This window comes from Rhinolophus sinicus, linkage group LG13, assembly GCF_036562045.2.
Source record: "Rhinolophus sinicus isolate RSC01 linkage group LG13, ASM3656204v1, whole genome shotgun sequence".
NCBI lineage: Eukaryota > Metazoa > Chordata > Mammalia > Chiroptera > Rhinolophidae > Rhinolophus > Rhinolophus sinicus.
In genome coordinates this window covers 25,703,392-25,723,427 of record NC_133762.1, presented here as the reverse complement: position 1 = coordinate 25,723,427, position 20,036 = coordinate 25,703,392, and the positions used below count along the sequence as shown (strand labels likewise).

At 52.3% G+C, this 20,036-nt stretch overlaps 1 protein-coding gene across 1 annotated transcript in view; it reads right to left on the bottom strand.

The window, feature by feature from the left end:
* PEDS1 (plasmanylethanolamine desaturase 1) overlaps positions 1-20,036 on the bottom strand; it is a 24,186-nt gene extending 4,150 nt beyond the window's left edge. Inside the window, exons 1-4 of the mRNA XM_019726096.2 lie at positions 19,903-20,036; positions 11,811-11,930; positions 2,252-2,343; positions 889-1,033 (exon numbers count right to left, since the gene is read on the bottom strand). Of these exons, the coding sequence (XP_019581655.2) occupies positions 889-1,033; positions 2,252-2,343; positions 11,811-11,930; positions 19,903-20,026 (481 nt within the window). The 5' untranslated portion in view covers positions 20,027-20,036. The remainder of the gene's footprint in view (positions 1-888; positions 1,034-2,251; positions 2,344-11,810; positions 11,931-19,902) is intronic.

Below are 20,036 nucleotides of genomic sequence, written 5' to 3'. Positions count from 1 at the left end.
GGGATAGTCTTGCCTCAGCCTGATCCTGGAGGTGGGCGGTGGATCTCTGAAGTGTTAATGGCTCTATAGTTGGTCCCACTTAGAAATGAGGGGGCTGGTCTTTTGTAGGCATTTTGGTCACTGGCTTCAGGCTCATCCCCAGGGGAGAGGGAGGACTTGCCCTGGCAGTTCTCAGAAGGGGCTGCTGGGAGCTGTTAGCAGCCACAACTCACAGCAGCCATGGGATGGTTACACCCCTTGGGAGGAGGATGTGGGTGGGGCACCACAGCACCCTCCCCCAGAGACACTCATCACATCTACTCTCAGGAAAGCTGCTCTAAGGATCAGTGAGGTGTCAAGTTGTCAGAACAAGACCTGGCAGATAAGGTAAGTGAGGCTCAGAGAGGAGAAGCGACTGCTTTGGAGTGACAAGTTCCCTCCCTAAAATAGGCAGGGCAGAGATCTGAACACAAGACTGTTTTGAGATCACTGCTCTTACTCTTTCCACTAAGCCAGGGCAGCAAAATCAAAAGCTCGCAGGGCCAGGTAGGTAGTGCAAATGACAGGGCGGGGGAGGGGAGGCTGGGTGTAGGACAGCAGGGAGTAGTGGGGACTGTGGCAAATTGGAGAGTATGCGTCCTGTCTAACGGGGGCAGCTGCAGCTCGGTTCTGGTCCAGTGAAGCCAAGTGGGAACAAGGACCCCTGGCCAAATCGGATTGTTTAAGAGAAGCTAGAAACAGAGACCTGTATGTCACATATCCCAATTTTACCAGAGGATAACGAAAATTGTTTTATAACTCTGTGAGGGGTCACACACATACACACAAACCACAGCAGGCTCTGGGGGGTTGAAGGGAGTGTCTGTCCCCGATGGCCTCCTGGAGGTCACCACCAGCTGGCATGCTCACCAGGGCTCTGGGTATGGAACTTGTAGGCCATGTTCAGCAGAGGCAGCAGTGTCACCATGCAGTTGTCCCCACTGGTCTCGATAAAGTCATGACGCGTAATGGCTGTCGGGTCGATGTGATGCTCCCGGAATGGTCGAATGAAAGCCTGTGGTGGGGTAGGAGTTGTGAGTGGGGATACATCTGAGCAGTCAGCCTGTGGTGGTCAGCCGCTCCCCACAACCTCCTACACACACTCGATTCGAGCTCACCTCCTTGCCCTTGGGGCGCCAGAACATTCCACCACGCCACTAATACAGAGTCCCCTAGCCTTCAGGGTCTAGCTTGAGCAGCTCTAGCAGAGGACAGGTCCCAATGACCTGGCGGGGACTTTAGGCTGGTACTGCCCTCCTTTGGGCCTCAGTCTCCCCACCTGGACTGAGAAGGGGCTTGGAGATGATCTCCACCCTTCTTTCCCACCTTACGACAATTGAGGAGGTCCTCACAGTGACAGGTAGCACCCTCTATTTCTTCCCAGCATCTAAGCCCTTCCTTCTGGTGACAGCTTCCCCCTCTTCTCTTAGTAGGGGCTGAGCCCACCATTCCCTAGTTTAGAGTGAGCATGTCACCCTGGCTTGGCCAATCAGAGCATTCTGTCCCTCCAGCAATAGGGACTGGCTGAGGGATGGGCATGTCACCCAAGCTGGGCCAATGGAGGTGAGCCAAGGAACTTTGGCTATAACTATGGGAAAGGAGAGTTCTCTTTCCATTGGGGGTGGGTGCTGAGCTAGGAGGATGGAAGTCTAGGCAGCTGGGAGCCATCTTGGCCACCTTACCAGGGGAAAGTCTACATGAGAGTGAAACCAACAGAAAGGAAAGCAGAGACAGACATGGAGAGAGACTGGACTGAAGAATATGGTCGGTCTGTCCTACTGGACCCAGCCACGCATTAATTTGGTTCCACTCCTGAAATTTTCAGTACACAAATCACTGCCTTCACTTGGTTAAGCTAGTTTGTACTGGATTTTCTGGAACTTACAATCAAAAAGGTCTGATTGATATGAGATAAAGTTCAATGAAAACAAACAAACAGTGAGGCAGGGCAGGCAAAGGAGAACAAGATGTGGCCCCCCAAGTCAAGGGTTCTGGTGAGGCAGACACGTATCAAAGCTTCGGACTGTCCCATGCCTGATGCTTTTGCTTCCAGAAAAACCCAGGGGATTCCTGTTCTAGTCCTAGAGGAGGGGCATACAGGTCAGGCTGGAAGGATAGTTCCCATCTTTCAGATAGGGAAACAGAGGCTCAGACAGGAAAAGGGGCTCACCCAAGGTCAGAGAGCACATCCTCTTTCCAGAGGTTACAGGCTGGGCTGGGTCAATATACGTACCTTCCCCACGATGGGCAGCTCCACAGAACCCCAAGTGTCGGCTCCCCAGTGCACCAGGCCCGACAAGAAGTCAGCAATGAGAGCCCCTGCAACTGTGGACAAGAACAGGGTGAGCCTGGGCAGCAGGACACACAGAGGGACATCTCCCCACCTGCTCACCCCCAATTAGGGAGCCATGCATTCACTTGCTTGCTTGCTCATTCACTCATTGGTTAGGGTAGAGGCTGTCCCTTCTCTACTTGGAACGCTTTGTTCCCTGTGAATGGAGCCTCAGGAATACCACTCTTGGCTTCAATCTGGATCTGTCCCTTTACTTGCTCTGCCCCATGAGAGATGTGGGAACTCATTTGCTTGGTGAGTCTGGAGAGAATAAACTGGGCATGCTCAGATCAGCCCAACCTTTCCCTGTTAGGAGCTGACTGTCCCCTTGTCTCTGACCCCCAATCATCCCACACAGGGAAGCCCACTCTGCTCTACTACTGCCAGTGACTAGATGGAAACGTCCTACCTTAGGTTCAGGTAGACGTCATGCCCCCCCCCCCACTCCATCTATAATAGCTTTTATCAACAATAAACATGATAATTTGGCCTCTAGCAGCCTTTTCCTTGTCTTTGTTCTCAACTGATTCAGAACTGGAGTAGGGTCCCCTCAGAGACCCCAACACCATTCAGTCACTTGAGGGTTCAGTGTGGTACAGAAGAGCTATTACATCTGGACTCAAATTCCAGCTGTCACTCACTAGCCATGTGACACTGGGCATATTACTTAACCTCTCTGTGCCCCAGTTTCCTCTAGGTAGATAGATGGGAATGATGATTAAAAAAAAACATAGCAGCTACCATTAATTGAGGATTTCAATGAATTTTCATGATCTGTTCGAAGTTGGTAGTTTTTATTCTCACTTTACGGAGGTGGAAACGGAGGCTTGGAGAACAGAAGTAACTAGACCAAGGTGGCATAAATGGCAAGTGCCAGAGATGGGCTCTTAACCTGCCTCAAAGGTCCAAATGTAATACAGCAGGATGCACCAGCACCATTGTACACATGGAGAAACTGAGGCCAAGTGGCCAGCACCTGCCCTAGGTAACACCTCAGTGCCATCCCCCATCATGCTCCCCTCTCCTGTATGTCGGCCATCTAGGCTCTAGGCGTGTCCCATCCTCTGAATGCCTTTACACGCCTCTGGGTTTTTGCATTTGCTGTTCCCTCGGCCTGGAACATTCTTTCCCAAGATGTATCACAGCTCACTCCTTCACTTCCTTCAGGCCTTCCCTCAAATCCTCTAGGGACACCTGATCTAAAATTGTAAACACTCTCGCCTTCCAGCGTTTCCCATCTCCTATTGTTCCTTTTCTCCAAGCACCTGTTACCTTGGACTTCATTGTTCTTTGTTTATTGTCTCCCCCACAAGAATGTCAGCCCCACAAAGGTAGGGATTATAATCTTTTGTTTACAGCTGTATTCCGGTTTCTGGCACTTACCAGGGGTTCAGTAAACATTCACTGAATTAATCAATGTAGACACTAGGTACGGTACTTGGCACACAGTAAGCCCTCCATGTCTACTATTACTGTTGTCGTCGTTATTCAGTTATTTAGTCTGAGTATCAGGCAACCTTGTGCGAGGACCTGTGCTGTGCATCAGGCTCTAGAGCTAGAGATGCATCACACACTGAGCTCACGTCTCCGGGGCAGAGACGGGAGGAGGGAAAAGCTGTCAAACGTGGCGGGAACAAGGGCAGTTTTCAGTGATGAGTGCAGGCCACTGGGTCACGTGACCTCAGGCAAACCCTGTCCCTCCGCGTCCCTCGACTCATTTTCTCCGTGTGAACTCGTCCAAGGCCCAGCGGTGTCATTTAAGGGATCTTTGAGTTCTGCTAGAGCCCTCAGCCCTTTGGTGACGGGAGACCAGGGCTTTGGGGTACTGGAGGCTGCAGAAAAGCCCCTGGAGGCCTCCCTGGAGAACGGGAGTCATAAGTGAGGGGGCATGAGTGGGCGCGCAGATCACTGTGGACATGCCCTTCTGATGCCTGGGCCAGAAGTAAGGGGTGGCCGTGAATGAAGACTTCACAAAGGCCCTACAGCCTCCACCCCATGGATGCCAAACACGGGTGAGATGGCGGGGGCAGGGGAGACACAGCTACATGCAGGCACCTGCAAGTTCCTGGTGATAAGGACACGTGGCACCACCTCCTGGCAGGCGGAAGCCAGAGGATAGGCCACAGGGTGACACTGCACAGTTGTCTGGGTTGGGGACGGCACAGGCCCGCTTGGCCTGTGGACTGAGGACCCCACCCGGGCTGGGCAGTCCTGCTCCTCAGTGACAATGCTGGGAGGGTGGACCTGGGCAAGGGTGTCAGGGAGACGGAAGCCAAGGCTTCTGGCTTGCTCTCTCTCGACCTGGCACTGCACCCCTCCCTATGATCCCCGAATAGCTGGCTTCTCCTCAGCCTCCTAGCTCCGGGCAATCATCACCCAACCCCCTTTGCTAAAGCCAACCTCTTGGGCAGGTGCTCTTCGTCACATCTCCCTGCTTTATTTCTATCACGGCCCTTGTCACCACCTGAGATTGCTTCATTTATTATCCCCACTTCTTCGATGCGAAAATGGGCCTCAGAAGTTAACAACCCTCGCCCCTCCCCCAAGTCCCATGGCGTGCAAGTGGCAGCCATGGGATGGACAGAGGCGGGTTTACCTGCCAGCACCCTTTCATGTCCTGAAGCTGTACCTCAGGAGGTCCAGAGGCAGTAACAGAGCTCCTACTGCATCCTGTAGGATGCTGTACACACACTGCCTTGTGCCTAGCGGGAGGGACAAGAGGCCATGTGGGCAAGAGCTAAGGTGAATAGAGATCCAGAATCGGGGGCCTCATCTCTTGCTACCATATTGCTGGGTGACCCTGGGCAAGTCCCTTGATCCTCTGGGTCTCAGCATCTTCCATTGCACAGTGAGGGGTCAGCTGAGGTACGTCGAGGCCCTACACCGACAGCTCTAACACCTTTCAATGCTGCCTTCGGGGAGGCCGGTTGGCTCAGTGGTTAGAGCGCGGTGCTCATAACACCACATGGGCCAATGAGCTGCACCTTCCACAACTACATTGAAAACAACGACTTGACATGGAGCTGATGGGTCCTGGAAAAACTCACTGTTCCCCAATAAAAATAAAAAATAAAATGCTGCCTTCCTGGGAAGGTGGCTCCTCAGCGGATAACTTTGCTCCCCCTAATTTCCTTCCCACCTTTATTCTATGCAACCTCTGATCTGCTTCCCATCATTACAGACTGGTTTTGCCTGTTTTAGAACTTCATATGGATTCATGTAGCATGTGCTCTTTTGGGTTGAGCTTCTTTCACTAGCATACTTCTAGAATAATCTAAGTAGTTGATGGATCTGTAGTTCATCCTTTTAATTGCTGAAGAGTATTCCATTGTCTGGATGTCCCACAGCGGGGGTATCCATTTCGCTGCTGGACGTCTGGGTTGTTTCTAGGTAGGGACTGTTACGACTCCCACTTCAGTGAAAACATTTACATACAAACCTGTGTGGAGACATATGCCCTCATTTCCTTTAGGGTCTAGCAATTTAGGTACTAGACCCTATGTCAGCATCTTAAGTGTTTTATCTCTTTTAATCCCTAAACTGTATCCTGGCCGTTCCTAAACCGGTTACACATCTTACCTCCTTAATCGTCGTTAGCATTTAATCCTTACAGATGACAAGAATAATGGCAAAAACGATACAGGTGGTCCAGACTTACAATGGTTCGACTTACGATTTTTTGACATTATGATGGTGTGAAAGTGAGACACATAATAAATTACATATATTTAATACTTTATTATACAATAGGCTGTGTATTAGATGATTTTGCCCAACTGTAGGCTAACAAAAGTGTTCTAAGCACGTTTAAAATTAAGAAATGGTTTCTAATTTCCTGCTCAGCTATGATGTTTGGTAGGTTAGGTATATTAAATGCATTTTTGACTTAATGATATTTTATCAGGATGTAACCTGATAAATTGAGGAGCATTTATATTAGAAAAAACAATGTCTGTGATAAACGGTCAACATTGGAGGACTTCCCATGTGCCCAGTGCTATGTCAAAGGTATTAAAAAGTGCATTATTGGGGAGTACAGCTCCCCCCACCTTAAAAACGGGCTGTGCACAGTGACTTCCTTCCAGAGACGACAATATGGAAGGGGGTGAGGAGAGTAACTTTCCAGTGGGGAAACCTTACGATCACTAACTGGGCCAGGGATCAAGGGTAACACAGTCCTGTGTGGATGGTACATCCCCTTGCTACAATGTGATGAAAATGACACTTTACCTCTGAGCTCTTCCTCTCTGAAACACATAACTCAGGCCAAGAAAAATACCAAATTCCAGCAGAAGGGCAGGCTACGAAGTACCAGTCCTCAAACTGTCAAGATCACGGAAAACAAGGAGAATCGGAGAAACTGCCATAGCCAAGAGGAGCCTAAAGGGACAGGATGACTAAATGTGATGTGAAATCCTGAATGGGATTCTGGATAAGAAAGTGGACATTAAGTAAAAACTAAGGGAATCTGAATAAACTATAGACTTTAGTTCATAATAATGTATCCATAAGGAAGCGGTAACTGTAACAAATGTATGATACTAATATCAGGTACAAGATGTTAAGAATAATGGGAAACTGGGGGCAGGGGTATATGGGAACTCTGTACTAGCTGCTCATTTTCTGTAAATCTAAAACTGTTCTAAAAATAAAGTCTATTTTTAAAAAGTGTATTATCTCGGGGCGGCGGGATGGCTCAGTTGGTTAGAGCGTGAGCTCTGAACAACAGGGTTGCTGGTTCGATTCCCACATGGGCCAGTGAGCTGCGCCCTCCACTAGACTGAAAGACAACAACTTGGAGCAGATGGGCCCTGGAGAAACATACTGTTCCCCAATATTCCCTAATAAAATTAAATATATATATGTAAATAATTCTTTAAAAAAAAAAAGTGTATTATCCCACTTCATGTCCACTCCACGTCCCGACTTCCAGAGGAAGAAATGAGACTCCACCCATGGTCACATGGCAGCTGGGCAGTCAGGGCCGCTGGAGCGTGGCCGGGGACCATTACAAGGGGCACGATGATGCTGAGCTGTCATGTCCAAGGCCCGGAAGCGAGGGTATTAATAGTACTCACCTAAGTACAATCAGTTAACAAGATGGGCTGATGCAGGTCAAGTGCTTAGCACAGTGCCTGGGACACAGTAAGCGCTCACCAAAGGCAGCTATAGTCAGTAGTTTAACTATTCCTCCCCTCTCCGAGCCTCAGTTTTGTCATCTGGTAAATGACCAGCACCGGGCCTTTGCAGGCTTCCCAGCAGAGGGGGAACGTACGCTTTGGACAGAGGTCAGAAATTACTTTGGGAGAGGAGGAGCACTCCCCTCCTTTTGGGAGGAAATGGCTCTTTGTTCCCTGGGCCTCTTTGGTTGGCTGTTTCTAGGCTCCAGGCCTGCTGCCTGAGGCTGCTTTAATCGGGGCAGGGGTGGCAGAGGCGGGCACACAGAAGCTTCTTTGTCCCAGCCAGTGGCCGTGGCTGGTGGCTGGCTCACCCTGGGGACGGCTTCGGCCTGGCTGCCTCCCTGTCTGCAGGACACTGGGATGGCGAATGACTCACTCCAGGCTATCTTGACTCATTGGGTGACCTTGAGACAGTTCCTGGGCCTCTTGGTGGGGCCCCACTTCCCCACAGGTGACCCAGCTAGGACTTCTTTGCCTCTGCTCAACTCAAAGGCTAGTGTGGAGACAGGGTGGCTGAGACAGAGGACTGGTCCACACAGTCCTGGAGCCAAATCCTATCTCTCAGCTCAGAATCAAATGGAGAAGCCCCACCTGACCTGCCAGGCCAGCCATAACCTGAGGCCATGTGACCTTTGACCTTACTGCCCACCCTGCTCTCACTCACTGTGCCCCTGACCTGTGACGCCCTCTCCTCTGTTTGTCTTCCAGGAAACTCCCAGCCTCTTCTTCAAAGACCAATTCATAAGCGCCCACACTCTCCATCCACTTTCCCCAAGTGCAGCAAACAGCTCAGGGCTCTCAGGGCTGTCATTTGTTCACTCTTTCATTCATGCCAAGAGTCCTGGTCAAGGTTGCCAATGACCCCGATGTGGCCAAATCCAGTGGCCCCCTCGCTGCCCCCCAAGTCTTCTGGAAACACATTCTTTTTTTGCGACGCACCCCCACCTGTTGGCTGGCTCTTCTTCCTCTCCCCAACCTGGAAGCACCAGCAGCCTTGCGTCTCCTCTCTGCTCCCACGCAGCCCCTGGGGGGCACACTACCAGTACCTGAGCCTCACACACCACCTCTTCCAACAGCAAGGCCTCCCAGATTTTGATCTCTAGCTGCCTTCCCTGACTCCAGCGTGGGCTTCCGGATTTCTAATTTCCTGCTTGATACTTCTCCTTGGCTCTCAGGCAAGTATCTCAAGCATGTCCCCTCAAGCCTGCTCTTCCAGCTTCATCCGTTCCGTCACTCAGGCCGAAACCCTGGAGTTGCCGCTGACCTCTCTTTCTCTCACCTCCACAGCCAACCTGGCAGCATTCTGGTGGCTCACCGTTCACAGCTTCTCACCACCTCCACCACCCTATCCAGGTCTGGGTTACCACCTCTGCCTCCTCTCTGGCCCTCCCTGCAGCATCAGCTGATGTCAGCTCCCTACGGGAAACTCACCAATGGCTGTTCATGGCCTGTGGAATAAACCCCCTGGCCTCCTTCTATCCCCCAGTGCAATGGGCATACACCAGCCTCAGGGCCTTTGCACTTGCTGTTCCCTCTGCCTGGAATGCTCCTCCCAGAAATATCTGCTGGCCCCCTCCCTCACCTCCTTCAGGTCTCTACACAAGTGTCACTCTTACAGAGAGGACTTCCCCGACCTCTCGCCTCTTCTGTGCCTACTACCTTATCTTGATTTTGTTCCCAGCATTGCGCCATCTGTTTGCATTTATTAACTAGGCACCTTTTCATGCTTCTGCTTCTCCTGGTTTCAAAGGCCTGCTAGAGGCACCGGAACTCTGGGGAGATAATGTTGGGCCGGGGGCGGGCTCTGTAGGCTGGCACAGTGCCCTCCCTTCCTGCGTGTTTACACACAAATCCGAGCAGCTACTTAAATTGATTAGCGTCTGTGCAAACATTGCTATCAGGGGATTGTCTGCTCTTATCAGCCCAGAGACAAAGGTACGAGATTGGGAAGCTGGAGTCAGATGCATTGGCTGGACAGGCAGCGATCTCCTGGGCTCAGGAGTGGAAGCTCTAGTCCCAACCAGGGGAGGGGGGTGGGTCACCAACTGTCCTGGCTCATGCAACACACACCTGGGCTCTGACGCTGCCGATTCTTTGCCCAAGCTGGGACTGATGCCGAGAATACCCCCTCCTCCCGGTGCTAACTGGAGGCTGTCTAGTCCATGGTTCAGGAGCCGGGCAGGTTCTGGATATGTGATCCCAGACTGTTGCTGCCTGGGTGAGGGCCAAAGGGCAAGTCTCCTGGCCTCTCGGAGGATGGTGATCAGAACCTCCTCACTAGATTTCCACCAAGAGTTATTAGGTTGGTGTAAAAGTAATTGCGGTTTTTGCAATTATTTTTAACATTTTAATCTACAATTACTTTTGCACCAACCTAATAAAAGTGCCCAGCCTGTGGCCTGGGGCATAGTAGGCACTTGGGAAATATCCATTTGTTAAACTGACCATTGAGGCAGAAGGCCCAAGCCCTTGTGAGTGGTATGTTGGGCGGTGTCCTCTCCCTACCTCTATTCCATCACTGGCCCTCTCAGCAGTTATACACAAATGCATTTTGCCCTCACAATAGCCCTAGGAGGCAGGTACTGCAAGCGGCTTCACTTACAAGATGTGGAAAATGAGGCTCAGCAATGCAACGACACTTGCCCAAGGCCACACAGCTAGGAAGTGGTGGAGCTGGGACCTGCTTGTAACCACCCCAGCTGGGGCTTCAGGGCTCACACTGTATACATTCCTGCCCTTGAATGTGGAGCTCTGAGGCAGAGGTGGGGGTGCAGGTCCCTTGCATTCCTGGGCAGAGGGGCCCATCTGGCTCCCGTGGATGGGGCCCAGGCTCCCCAGCACTGGATGGATTCAGGCCCCCTTCCTCCAGCTGGCCGGGTCCCTGAGCACATGCCGATCCCATCCCAGACTCAGACGGCTCCATCCGCTGGCCCCGCACTACTGGCTTAGGTAGCCAGAATACTGTTAATGAGCCTGCAGGAGCTGAACGCTTACGGACGGTCAGATGGGCCAAGGGCACAGCTGCCCCCTCAGCCTAGGAGCCCAGGACGGGGGAGGGGACGAGTATGTGCATTAGAGGGAAGAGGGCGGGGCGGGGAGTGGGGAGGAAGGAAACTAGTCATCCAGGACCCGGGAGACAGTGAATTAAGCCCTTTGTTGTGCTTTTGGCTTGAGGTGTGACTCTGGGCCAGTCCCTTCGCTGAGCCTCAGCTCAGTTTCCTTATCTGAAAAATGATGACAGGCGTAGCATCTACCTGTCAGGCTGTAGATGGGTGACGACTGACCAAAGAACACTCAGTGTACTAGTAAGTTGCAGCTTGCTCACTCATTCATTCACTGATCTAATAAATATTTATCGAGCACCTACTGTGGTCCAAGCTTTGTGTTCGGGGCCGGGGACACAGCAGTTAATAGATGAAAAACTCTACTTTCAGGGAGCTGACACTTGAGTAGGGGGAAGACAGATAATAAAGAAAGAAATATATTGTATAACAGTAGGGTGAGGGGACAGCATATGACAGGGCCGTTATTTCTGAGGGATAATCAGAGGGGCCTCCTGAGGAGGCGACCTCTGAGCAGAGACCTGGATGAGGGAGTGAACCACGCAGGTGTCTGCAGGAAGAGTTCCTGCAGGGAACAGCATATGCGAAGGCCCTGAGGTAGGAGTGTGTCCAGTGCATGGTAGAGGCACAGTGACGAGGCCAGTGAGGGGGCAGCAGGGTGAGCCAGAGCAGAGCGGAGGGAGATGAAGGCCGAGGAGGAGCTGTGGCCAGGCTGTGTTGAGGAGTTGGTGTTTTATTCCAAGTATACAGGGGGGGCCAGGGGAGTGGCCTGACCTGCCTGGGGTTCTGACAGTATCCCTTTTGCTGTGTGAGGCAAGGAGACCAGGGAAGAGGCTCCCATGATAGTCCAGGTGGGAGAGGATGGTGGCTGGACCAGGGTGGGGACAGTGTAGGTGCAGAGTAATGGTTGGATCTGGATGCATGCTGAGAGTGGAGTCAAGAACATTTGCTGATGGTTTGGATGTGGAACGTGAGAGAGGAAGGAACAGAGGAGGATGCCCAGGTTTTTGGCCCAACTGACAGGAAGGACACAGGTGCCACCGACAGAGATGGGAGGCAGGGTTCCCCCAGCACGTACTGCATTCGTGAGCACACACACACCAGCATCACACCCACACACGCACACACGTGCAAGTCACCATTAGAGTGGTGCGGACACTAGGTAGGTCTCTGGCCCCTGTGGAAACCAAGGAAGCCAGCCAAGCCGTAGGCACTCACCGACACCCAGCATTATGAGGGGCGTGTGCTCCCAGCAGGCGAGCAGCAGGAGGTGGGTCAAGTTGTGGGCAATGAGGCTGAAGCACAGGACCACACAGCACCACTCCTGGAAGCGCTTGCCTGCAGGGAGAGAGGTGAGAGGTGAGCTGGCAGGGCAGGTGGTCCAGAGGATGGAGGAGCACAGCCAGGCAGAGCTGGGCCCCAAGGGGGGGGGGGGCTCTTCAACTGTACTCCATGAGTCTACAGTGCTAACCACGGCTGAACTTAGGGACAACCACGAAGGAAAGGCCCCAATCTACCCATTTCACAGATGATGTCACTGAGGCCCTGAGAGGGGAAAGGGCCTGCCCAAGGTCATACACTCAGGGATGGCTGCAGTAAATCAAGTGTGGGGCCCTTCTGAACACAGGCCCCTGTGCATAGGTCATAGAACCATGAAGCCAGCCTCGTATGTGCCAAGTCTTTGGCAGACAGAACCAGAACGCTGATCTCCTGGGCCCCTTTGGGCTCTCTCTGGAGACACCAGAGGAATCTTTAATAAGCTTTTTTTAACCAGCACCATGGTTTTCATTTATGCCCTTTTGTAGGTAGTTACTTGGAGGTAGAAGCTACAAACAGCTTTTAATCCCAGAGATTCAGACCCCAACCTCCATCAAGCAGGGCTCCATGCAGTGAGTCAGGAATTCAGGAGAGAAACGGGGCCTTGGTTACCACTCCTAGGGCCCCTGCCAGGAGCAGGGGGTCTGGGAGTAAGCCACAGGGAAGAAGAGGCAGTGTGAAGATGAGGGGTCACAAACGCTCAAAGTCTCCGGGTGCCAGCAGGTGACGTACAGGAGTGAGGTGGGCCACATGTGGACAGGGGGACACTGCAGCACACATGCGTTTTCTAAAGAGTGGCCACCAACTGGCCACCAACAGCCAGGTGGGAGTATGGGCCCAGGGAGGCTAGAGCTTCTCAAGAGAAGCCAAAAATTAGGATGTGGGTATGAAATCTTCTCTTTAAATATGTGGCCACACATGTTTAAGAGGCATGTGAGCTCAGACAAGCTGATTCACTTCACTGCAGCTTCTCTGTAGCTAGGAAAAAGCTGGGTGGCTGTTCATGTGTGGATGTGGAGGGATATCCAGGACACGCTGGTAAGTGCAAACAGCAGCCATTTATGTAAACAAAACAAAACAAAAGAAAAAACTATGTCGACAAGGCTGGCTTTCACTTACTCCCTTTTGAATTTAAAATTTGTGAATGTACTAACTCTATCAAAAATCTTTTCTCATAATTTTAAATTAAATTTAGAAAAAAGGGGGACAAAAACATGTCGGTGATACAGAACGTGTGACAGGGCCCCTGGGAATATTGTTCTCCCAGGCAGCTGGTCCCAAGGGAATGAAAGACTTTCAATGATAATAATTTTCTTATCATTAGTGCTTAACATCTACTGAGCAGTTACCATGTGCCAGATACCTGCTGAGGTGATACCACTTTACAGATGAGAAATCTGAGGGTCAGAGTGGTCCCAAGGAAGTAGCCCAAGGCCACCCAGCAACTAAGCTACAGACCAGGATCCTGTGGCCAGAGGGTCTGGCTCCTGAGACCTTGCTCTTACCCATCCCTGTCCTGCTGTCCCTGGTCCCTCCCTCCATGCCCTATCACCTTTATGGCCCTAACCACATTCTGGGTCAGGCCCACCTTAAATAATAGGGCCAGGCAGGCCCCTGTGAGTGATTTACAACCAAAGGGGCCAGGGCACATAAGGAAGGTCCTCCTTCATCTGTCCTCTCTCCTCTTCAGTGCTTTGTGTGTGCTGTTCCCTTCACCCCCTCTGCACCGGGCTGACTTTGGTGCAGAGGGGGGAGATTTGCTCTTACAAATCTCAACCTGGAATCTCTGCCTGCAGGAAGCCAACCATGATTCCTCCTCTGACCCCTGGGCTCCCCCAACATGAAGTCCACCATACGGGACTGTCACTGCCTATATAACATCTGTCTTCTGCTACCGAAATGTGAAGTCAGGAGGCCTGGGACTGTGTCTGGTTTGCTCACCAGGGTCCTGGCACACAGTTGGTGCTCAGTAAATGCTCATGGAATGAACAAATTCCCAACCATGATCCTAAAGGAAAAACTGCCAGGCTTTACCTCTGGGCACCCCTCCCCAAAAAACCCTGGGAAGGAAACAGTAGGCATTTCACTGTTCCTGGCAGGAAAACAGGCTCAGAGAGACACAGAGAGAGAAAGGGCCTTGTCCAGGTTGCACAACAGCATGTTGCGCCCTGAGCCAGAATCAGAACAGTGGCCTTCCCCTTGCTCTGCAAAAAAAAATCAAGGCTCTGAGTGGGGAAGGGACACGCCCAGAATCACATCCCCTTGATTCCTCTCTTAGGGATGAGGACACTGAGGCTCAGAAAGGGCAAGGACCCCAATAGGGGTCACACAGCAGCAGTGGAGGGCCTAGAACCCCTTGCTTCCTGCTTCTTGGGCAGGAGCTGTTTCCCTTCAGCCACGGTGGCCCTGCCACCCCAGCAGCCCCCAGCTAGAGTCACCACAATCTGGCCCAGCATGGCCTTCCCCGTTCTGGTTCCTCTTTGCGGCCAGGGCCTGGGGTTCAGAAGCAGGAAGCCTGGTGTGTGTGTGGGGGAGGGGCAGCTAGAGGTAAGGGACAGGTGATTCCTTAATGCCAACCTGCCTGCCTGCCCCCCCCAGATTGCAGGGACAGCAACCCGATCAAATAACAGTAACAGTAACAAGGGCTGACACCCACTGAGGCTTCTCACAGCTGGGGTGCCAGGTTTAACCTACATCAGAGGTGCCACGACCCACTCCCTCTGGCATATTTTGCTCTGTTTAAAAAAAAATTAGCTACACTTAAAAAAAGGAAATCACATAAAATTCCTATTTCCTGCTTCTCTTCAGAACCCAGGAATCTGGCCACCCCGGGCTTGAGCAGCAGTGGCTGCCCCATCAGAAGGGGGCAAGAGCTCCGAGTTCACTCTAGTGCCCAGCTCACTCCCTATGTGATGGAGAACATCTCTGAAATTGGAATATTTTCCCATCTAAACTCTTTGGCCTCTGGATCCTTCTGCAGATCAAATGCCTCAACTTTGATCCATACAAAATACGCCTCCAGTAATAAGCGGCCTTCACTGAGCACTTCCTACATGCCAGGTATAGTGCCAGGGGTGACCTCAGCCAGCCTTCACCGTATGCCATGGGCTGGGACCTTTGCTTGGTCTTTCAGAGGGAGAAACCACGCCTGGAGAGAGGAAGTGACTTGTCCAGAGTCATCTGAGGGTCACCAAAGTCACACCACGGACAGTCCAGCCCGGTAGGGCCTGCACGGTCAGGTGACCTGACAGGTGTCACTTTACTGATGGGCAGACTAAGGCCCACAGAGGGGAACTAAGAGCTCAGGCCGCCTCTGGCTTAGTGCTAGGGCCTTGTTTCCTTGAGCCATCCCCGGCCTGGCCAGGGTCCACAATCTGGGCCGAATTAGAGCAGTGACTGTCTGTTGGCCCGAGGCAGGGGCCAGTCTTGTGTGTGGTGGTTGTGGAGGGCAGGGAGGTACAAGGGAAGTCAGGCGCCAGGCCTCAGCCATCACTGCTTTCCGGGGGGCGGGGAGGGCACAGCCAGAGGCTTGGCATCAGGCCCGACTCTTCCAGTTCAGTCAGACAAGCCCTGAAGAACCTGTATTTCTGATGGCGTTTGGCTACTAGGAGACCCTCGGCCTCAGGAAAGTGGGGACAGTAGGTAAGGAGAAGGCAGGGACCAGAGAGAGAAAGAGGAAGAGAGACAGGGAGATAGATGAGAGAGAACAAGAACCAAGAGACACAGAGAGATGAGAAACAGAGAGACAGGAGAAAACAGACAGGGAAAAATTATAGGGAGACAGAGGAAAAAAAAGAGAAACAGCAGGCCAGAGCGTGAGAGACAAAAAAGAGGGAAAAGACAAGACTGAGAGAGGCAGAGAGAAAGCTTGACCCAGAGTGTGGGAAAGACGAGGCCTGGCCAGGAAAGGGGCCCCAAGCCTCTGTCCTCTGGCTTCAGTCACATCCACCTGGGTGAGTGAAGCTGGGCTCAGCTCTGGGACTACAGGCCAGGACCTCCGCCCAGCACTTCCTACACCCACTACCTTTCCCCACCCCTACACTAAGAGCCCCAGGGTAGGGGGCATCTGTAGTTAGGGGCAGGGTGAACAGGTGCCTCTAGAGACCTTTCAGAATCTACCTACCCCTGAAGCCCAGGGCACCTAAGAAGTGGTGCACACACAGGCAGGCTTCAGCTGGCCCCTGCCTCACCTGCCGGCTTGCCCATGAGGCCACTTCACAAACCCTGGCACCTGACACAGGGTGGCTGCTGTTGTGAAACCCAAACCCAGAGCCGAGTGAGCTGTGGGACCCTCGGGCTCCTGGGACCCACAGGACCAGGCTGTCACTCCTTGGCCAGACCCTTGGGGCCCAAGGGATTGGGCTGAGGCTGCCCCACCCGTGCCAGTCCATCTCATGCAGCCCTGCTCAGGCGACTCACAGATCCCCGGACACCAGGCCCACTCTCTCTGCTCTGCTGACCTGAAACATTGGTCCCTCTCCGGCACAGCCACCCTGGGCTGGCTCCCCCCCAGGGAAGACTAAGAACACGGAACCTAGAACACCCCCACCAGTGTTCTCGTCCTGGCCCTGCTGCTATCTGGCTGTGGGACCATGGCAGGTCACTACTGTTTGCTAAGTCTCAGGAAACGTGCGCATGAAGTGCCAGGCAAACCAAACAGATGCTGTCCTTGGCCCTGCCAACGTCCCGTCTGGTGGGGGAAGGTGCAAGCTCTATCCAGGCAGGACAAGCATTAGAAAGAACACCTGGGGGCTGGGCTGTGAAGAGGCCACCGGGTTTCAGTTTCCGCTCCTGTAAATGGAGTTAATACCAAGGTGCACCTCAGACAACTGTAGTGAGATGACATGAGACCATGTGAGCAAAATGCCCAGTACACAGTCAGGGCTCAATAAATGCCAACTGCCTTATTATTGCTGCCAACTGTCATGGTGCCAACCTGCTTCTGGCCCAGGAATCTTAAGAATCCAGTCCTGGGACCCAGAAACATCTCCTACTCCCCCTTTGCTTACTCTGCTCCAGCCCACAGGCCTCCTTGCTGTTGTGCAGACGCTCCAGGCACACTCCCACCTCAGGGCCTTTGCACTGGCTGTGTCCCTTGTCTGGACCAATCCTTCCTGAAGTATCTTCATGCCTTCCACCCTTCAGGTCTTTGTTCAAATGTCACCTGCTCAGTGAGCCTTAACTGCCACTTTCTCTAAAAGGTCTCTAAAAGGTCTTTGACCCCAACATTTCACTTCCCCCTTTTCTGCTACTGTGTTTCCCCAAAAATAAGACCTAGCTGGACCATCAGCTCTAATGTGTCTTTTGGAGCAAAACTTAATATAAGACCGGTCTTATTTTATTATAAGACCTGCTAACATAATATATTACTGGGTCTTATATTAACTTTTGCTTCAAAAGACGCATTAGAGCTGATGGTCTGGCTAGGTCTTATTTTCGGGGAAACATGATATATACAGAGGGTGCAAAAAAAATGTATACACATTTTAAGAAAGGAAAAAATTGTATTAAAATTGTAATGCAATGAAGGACACTAGCATTCATTTGATTAATGCCATCTTTTGAGCGAACGTCATACCACACATTGCTACATGATTCAATTCAACTCCGAAAAGTAAATACATAGATACCATTGCTTAAAATGTGTATACATTTTTTTGGCACCCCTGGTATTCGTTCCACAGGGATTGCCATCACCAGGCAAGTAAGGTATTTCCCTTCTATATTGGGCTTAGTAAAATGCCAGCCCCATTTTTCCTGTCTTGTTCACTGCTTTGCCTCCAGGATCTAGAAGAGGAACTGGGACAAAGATGCTCAATATGTTATTGAGCCCAGTCGCTCATTTTATAGGTCAGGCCCAGAGAGGTCAAGGTACTTCTTCAAGGCCACACAGGAAAGGGACAGAGGTAGGCAGAGGGAGACCTATAGAATATGGAGAAACCAGTCTGGCCAGTCCCCCCACCCTCCCTGATCCTCACCCCTGGACCCCAAACTCTATGTCAGGAGGAGATAAGGCCTTGACTGCAGGCTTGGGGCTGCAGAAAGCTATCTGCAGCCTCAGATCCCTGCATGTCTATTTTTCAGAGTGAGGGGCACTTGGGGAAACCAGAATTAGACGAAGAAGCATCATAGTGGAATGTGGAGATGGAAGTCCCTTGGGGAGGCTCGGAATGCCCAGGTATGACTTGGTTGAAAGTGGGTAGGGTTTATTCAAGTGGGCAGAGCTGGATATCAAAGGAGGAGGCCTTTGAATTCCTACCCTCGATTTCCAGGTGGTGAGTCTGAGGACCAGAGAAGTGAGGCAGCTTATTCCAAGACTCACAGGAAAGGTCCTACTATTGGGTTAACAATAGGGAGCACCTACTGTATGCCAGGCCTTGTGCCTTCCAAAGTGGATGATTTCATTTCCTCTTCCTAAAGACAGTAAGGAATAAATAAACTTTACCTTGTACCCATTCAGAGGTGAGGAAACAGACTTAAGAGAGGGAAAGTGGCTTGGCCCAGGTCACACAACTAGGTAGCCGAGTCAGGATGCTAAACCCAGCCTGCCCTTGGAAGTGCAGGAGTTAGTCTACAGGCTGGGTGTTTTGGGAAAAGATTGAAGAAACCATGACAGCATGGGCCAGGTGCCCAAGCCAGGTCAGGAAAAAAAATCACCCCCAGAGCATGGAATTGCAAGTCCAGAAAGGTCTCTGGTGACCCAGGACTCAATGAGAAAGCAAACGGTCCAGGGTCTTGTAGCCAGTTATGGCAGAATTGGTATGCAAACCCAGGTGGGTCAGGGCTGGAAGTCAAAGGTGGTAGCGGACCCATCCCATGCCCTCCCCAGGCGAGGGCATGCATGGTGGTTGCCCCCTGGTAAATGGAAAGATGTCAGAATGTTTGACAAACAAAGCTCAGTGTGATGGCCATGTCCAGCAGACTGGTCTCTGGCAGCTCACAGTCACCTGACTCTGGAGTTCTGAAAGGCACTTCCTTAACCACTAGGGACACTTGGCCTTCTTGGGGCCAGGCAATGAGATTCCTGCAGCTCACCAGTAAGAGAAGGGGGTGGGGTCTGGTGCTTGCTGGTGCATAAATGATAGGCACAGCGGGGGGGAAAAAACTAGGGGCCTGAGGGCAAGGGTTTCTAAGTTGTTGTCTGGTCTGAGGACTATGGGAGCTCCACACCGGAGTCCTAAGGGGGGAGGGTTAATATATGTACATGGGGGAGGGGCAAGAGATATAGTTGGGGCTTCTGTATGGGAAGAGCTTAAACTAGAGGATTTGCAATGCTCTCACCATCTGTAATTTCGGAATACCTGGAGAAGGGCTGATGCTCCTTACTGGGTAGGTGGGTGGGGGTGTGAAGGAAGGGAGGAAGGAGATGGTGGTCCGAAGCCACTGAAACTAAAAGTAGGATGGGGCTTTGGGGGAAGGGTGTGGCTGGGGTCTCCTAAGTTGAGGTTCCCAGAGTGGAGCGGGGTGGGCTGAGGTGCCCAGATTTGGGGGGTGAGGTCATTGTTTCCATCCCACTGTCCTGGCTGGGGCGTAGATGGGGTCCTAGGGTGTGAATTCCGGATCTGGGGAACCTGGGATGGTGTGTGACTTTTAGGTAGCCCGGGGCGATGTATGTAGCTGAAGAGCTTGTACCGGGGCGGGGGTCCCTAAATCCAGGGGCGCTCTTTGCAGCTGCGGGTGCGCCGGGGCTAGGATCCAGATTTGGGGATGCGATGGGAGCTCTGTCTGTAGCTCCAGGAGCTGATATTACAGTCCCTTGATGGGACTGTCTTTGCATCCAGAAAGCCTCGAGCCTGGGGTTCTGGCTTGGGCTTGGAAGTGGCGCTGGGATGGGGTCCCCAGACTTGGGGCCACTATTTGCAAGCAGAAGCCGAGGCTGGAGTTCTGGCATCGGGGCCTGAGTCTGGGGTTCTGATCAGGTGACCCCGGGGTCGCTGTCGGCAGCCCGGGCTGGTGACTGCAGGCCTGGGGTGGGGGGGGCCAAAAGTCCTACCTGGTGAGTAGAGCGCGGCCAGCTCACGGGCCCCGGCGTGCTGCGCGCCCCAGCGCCGGCAATACGCTGCTTCGTCTTCATCGAGCTCCGGCTGCTGGCCCGAACCGTCCTCGGGGCCCGCCATGGCCACTCGC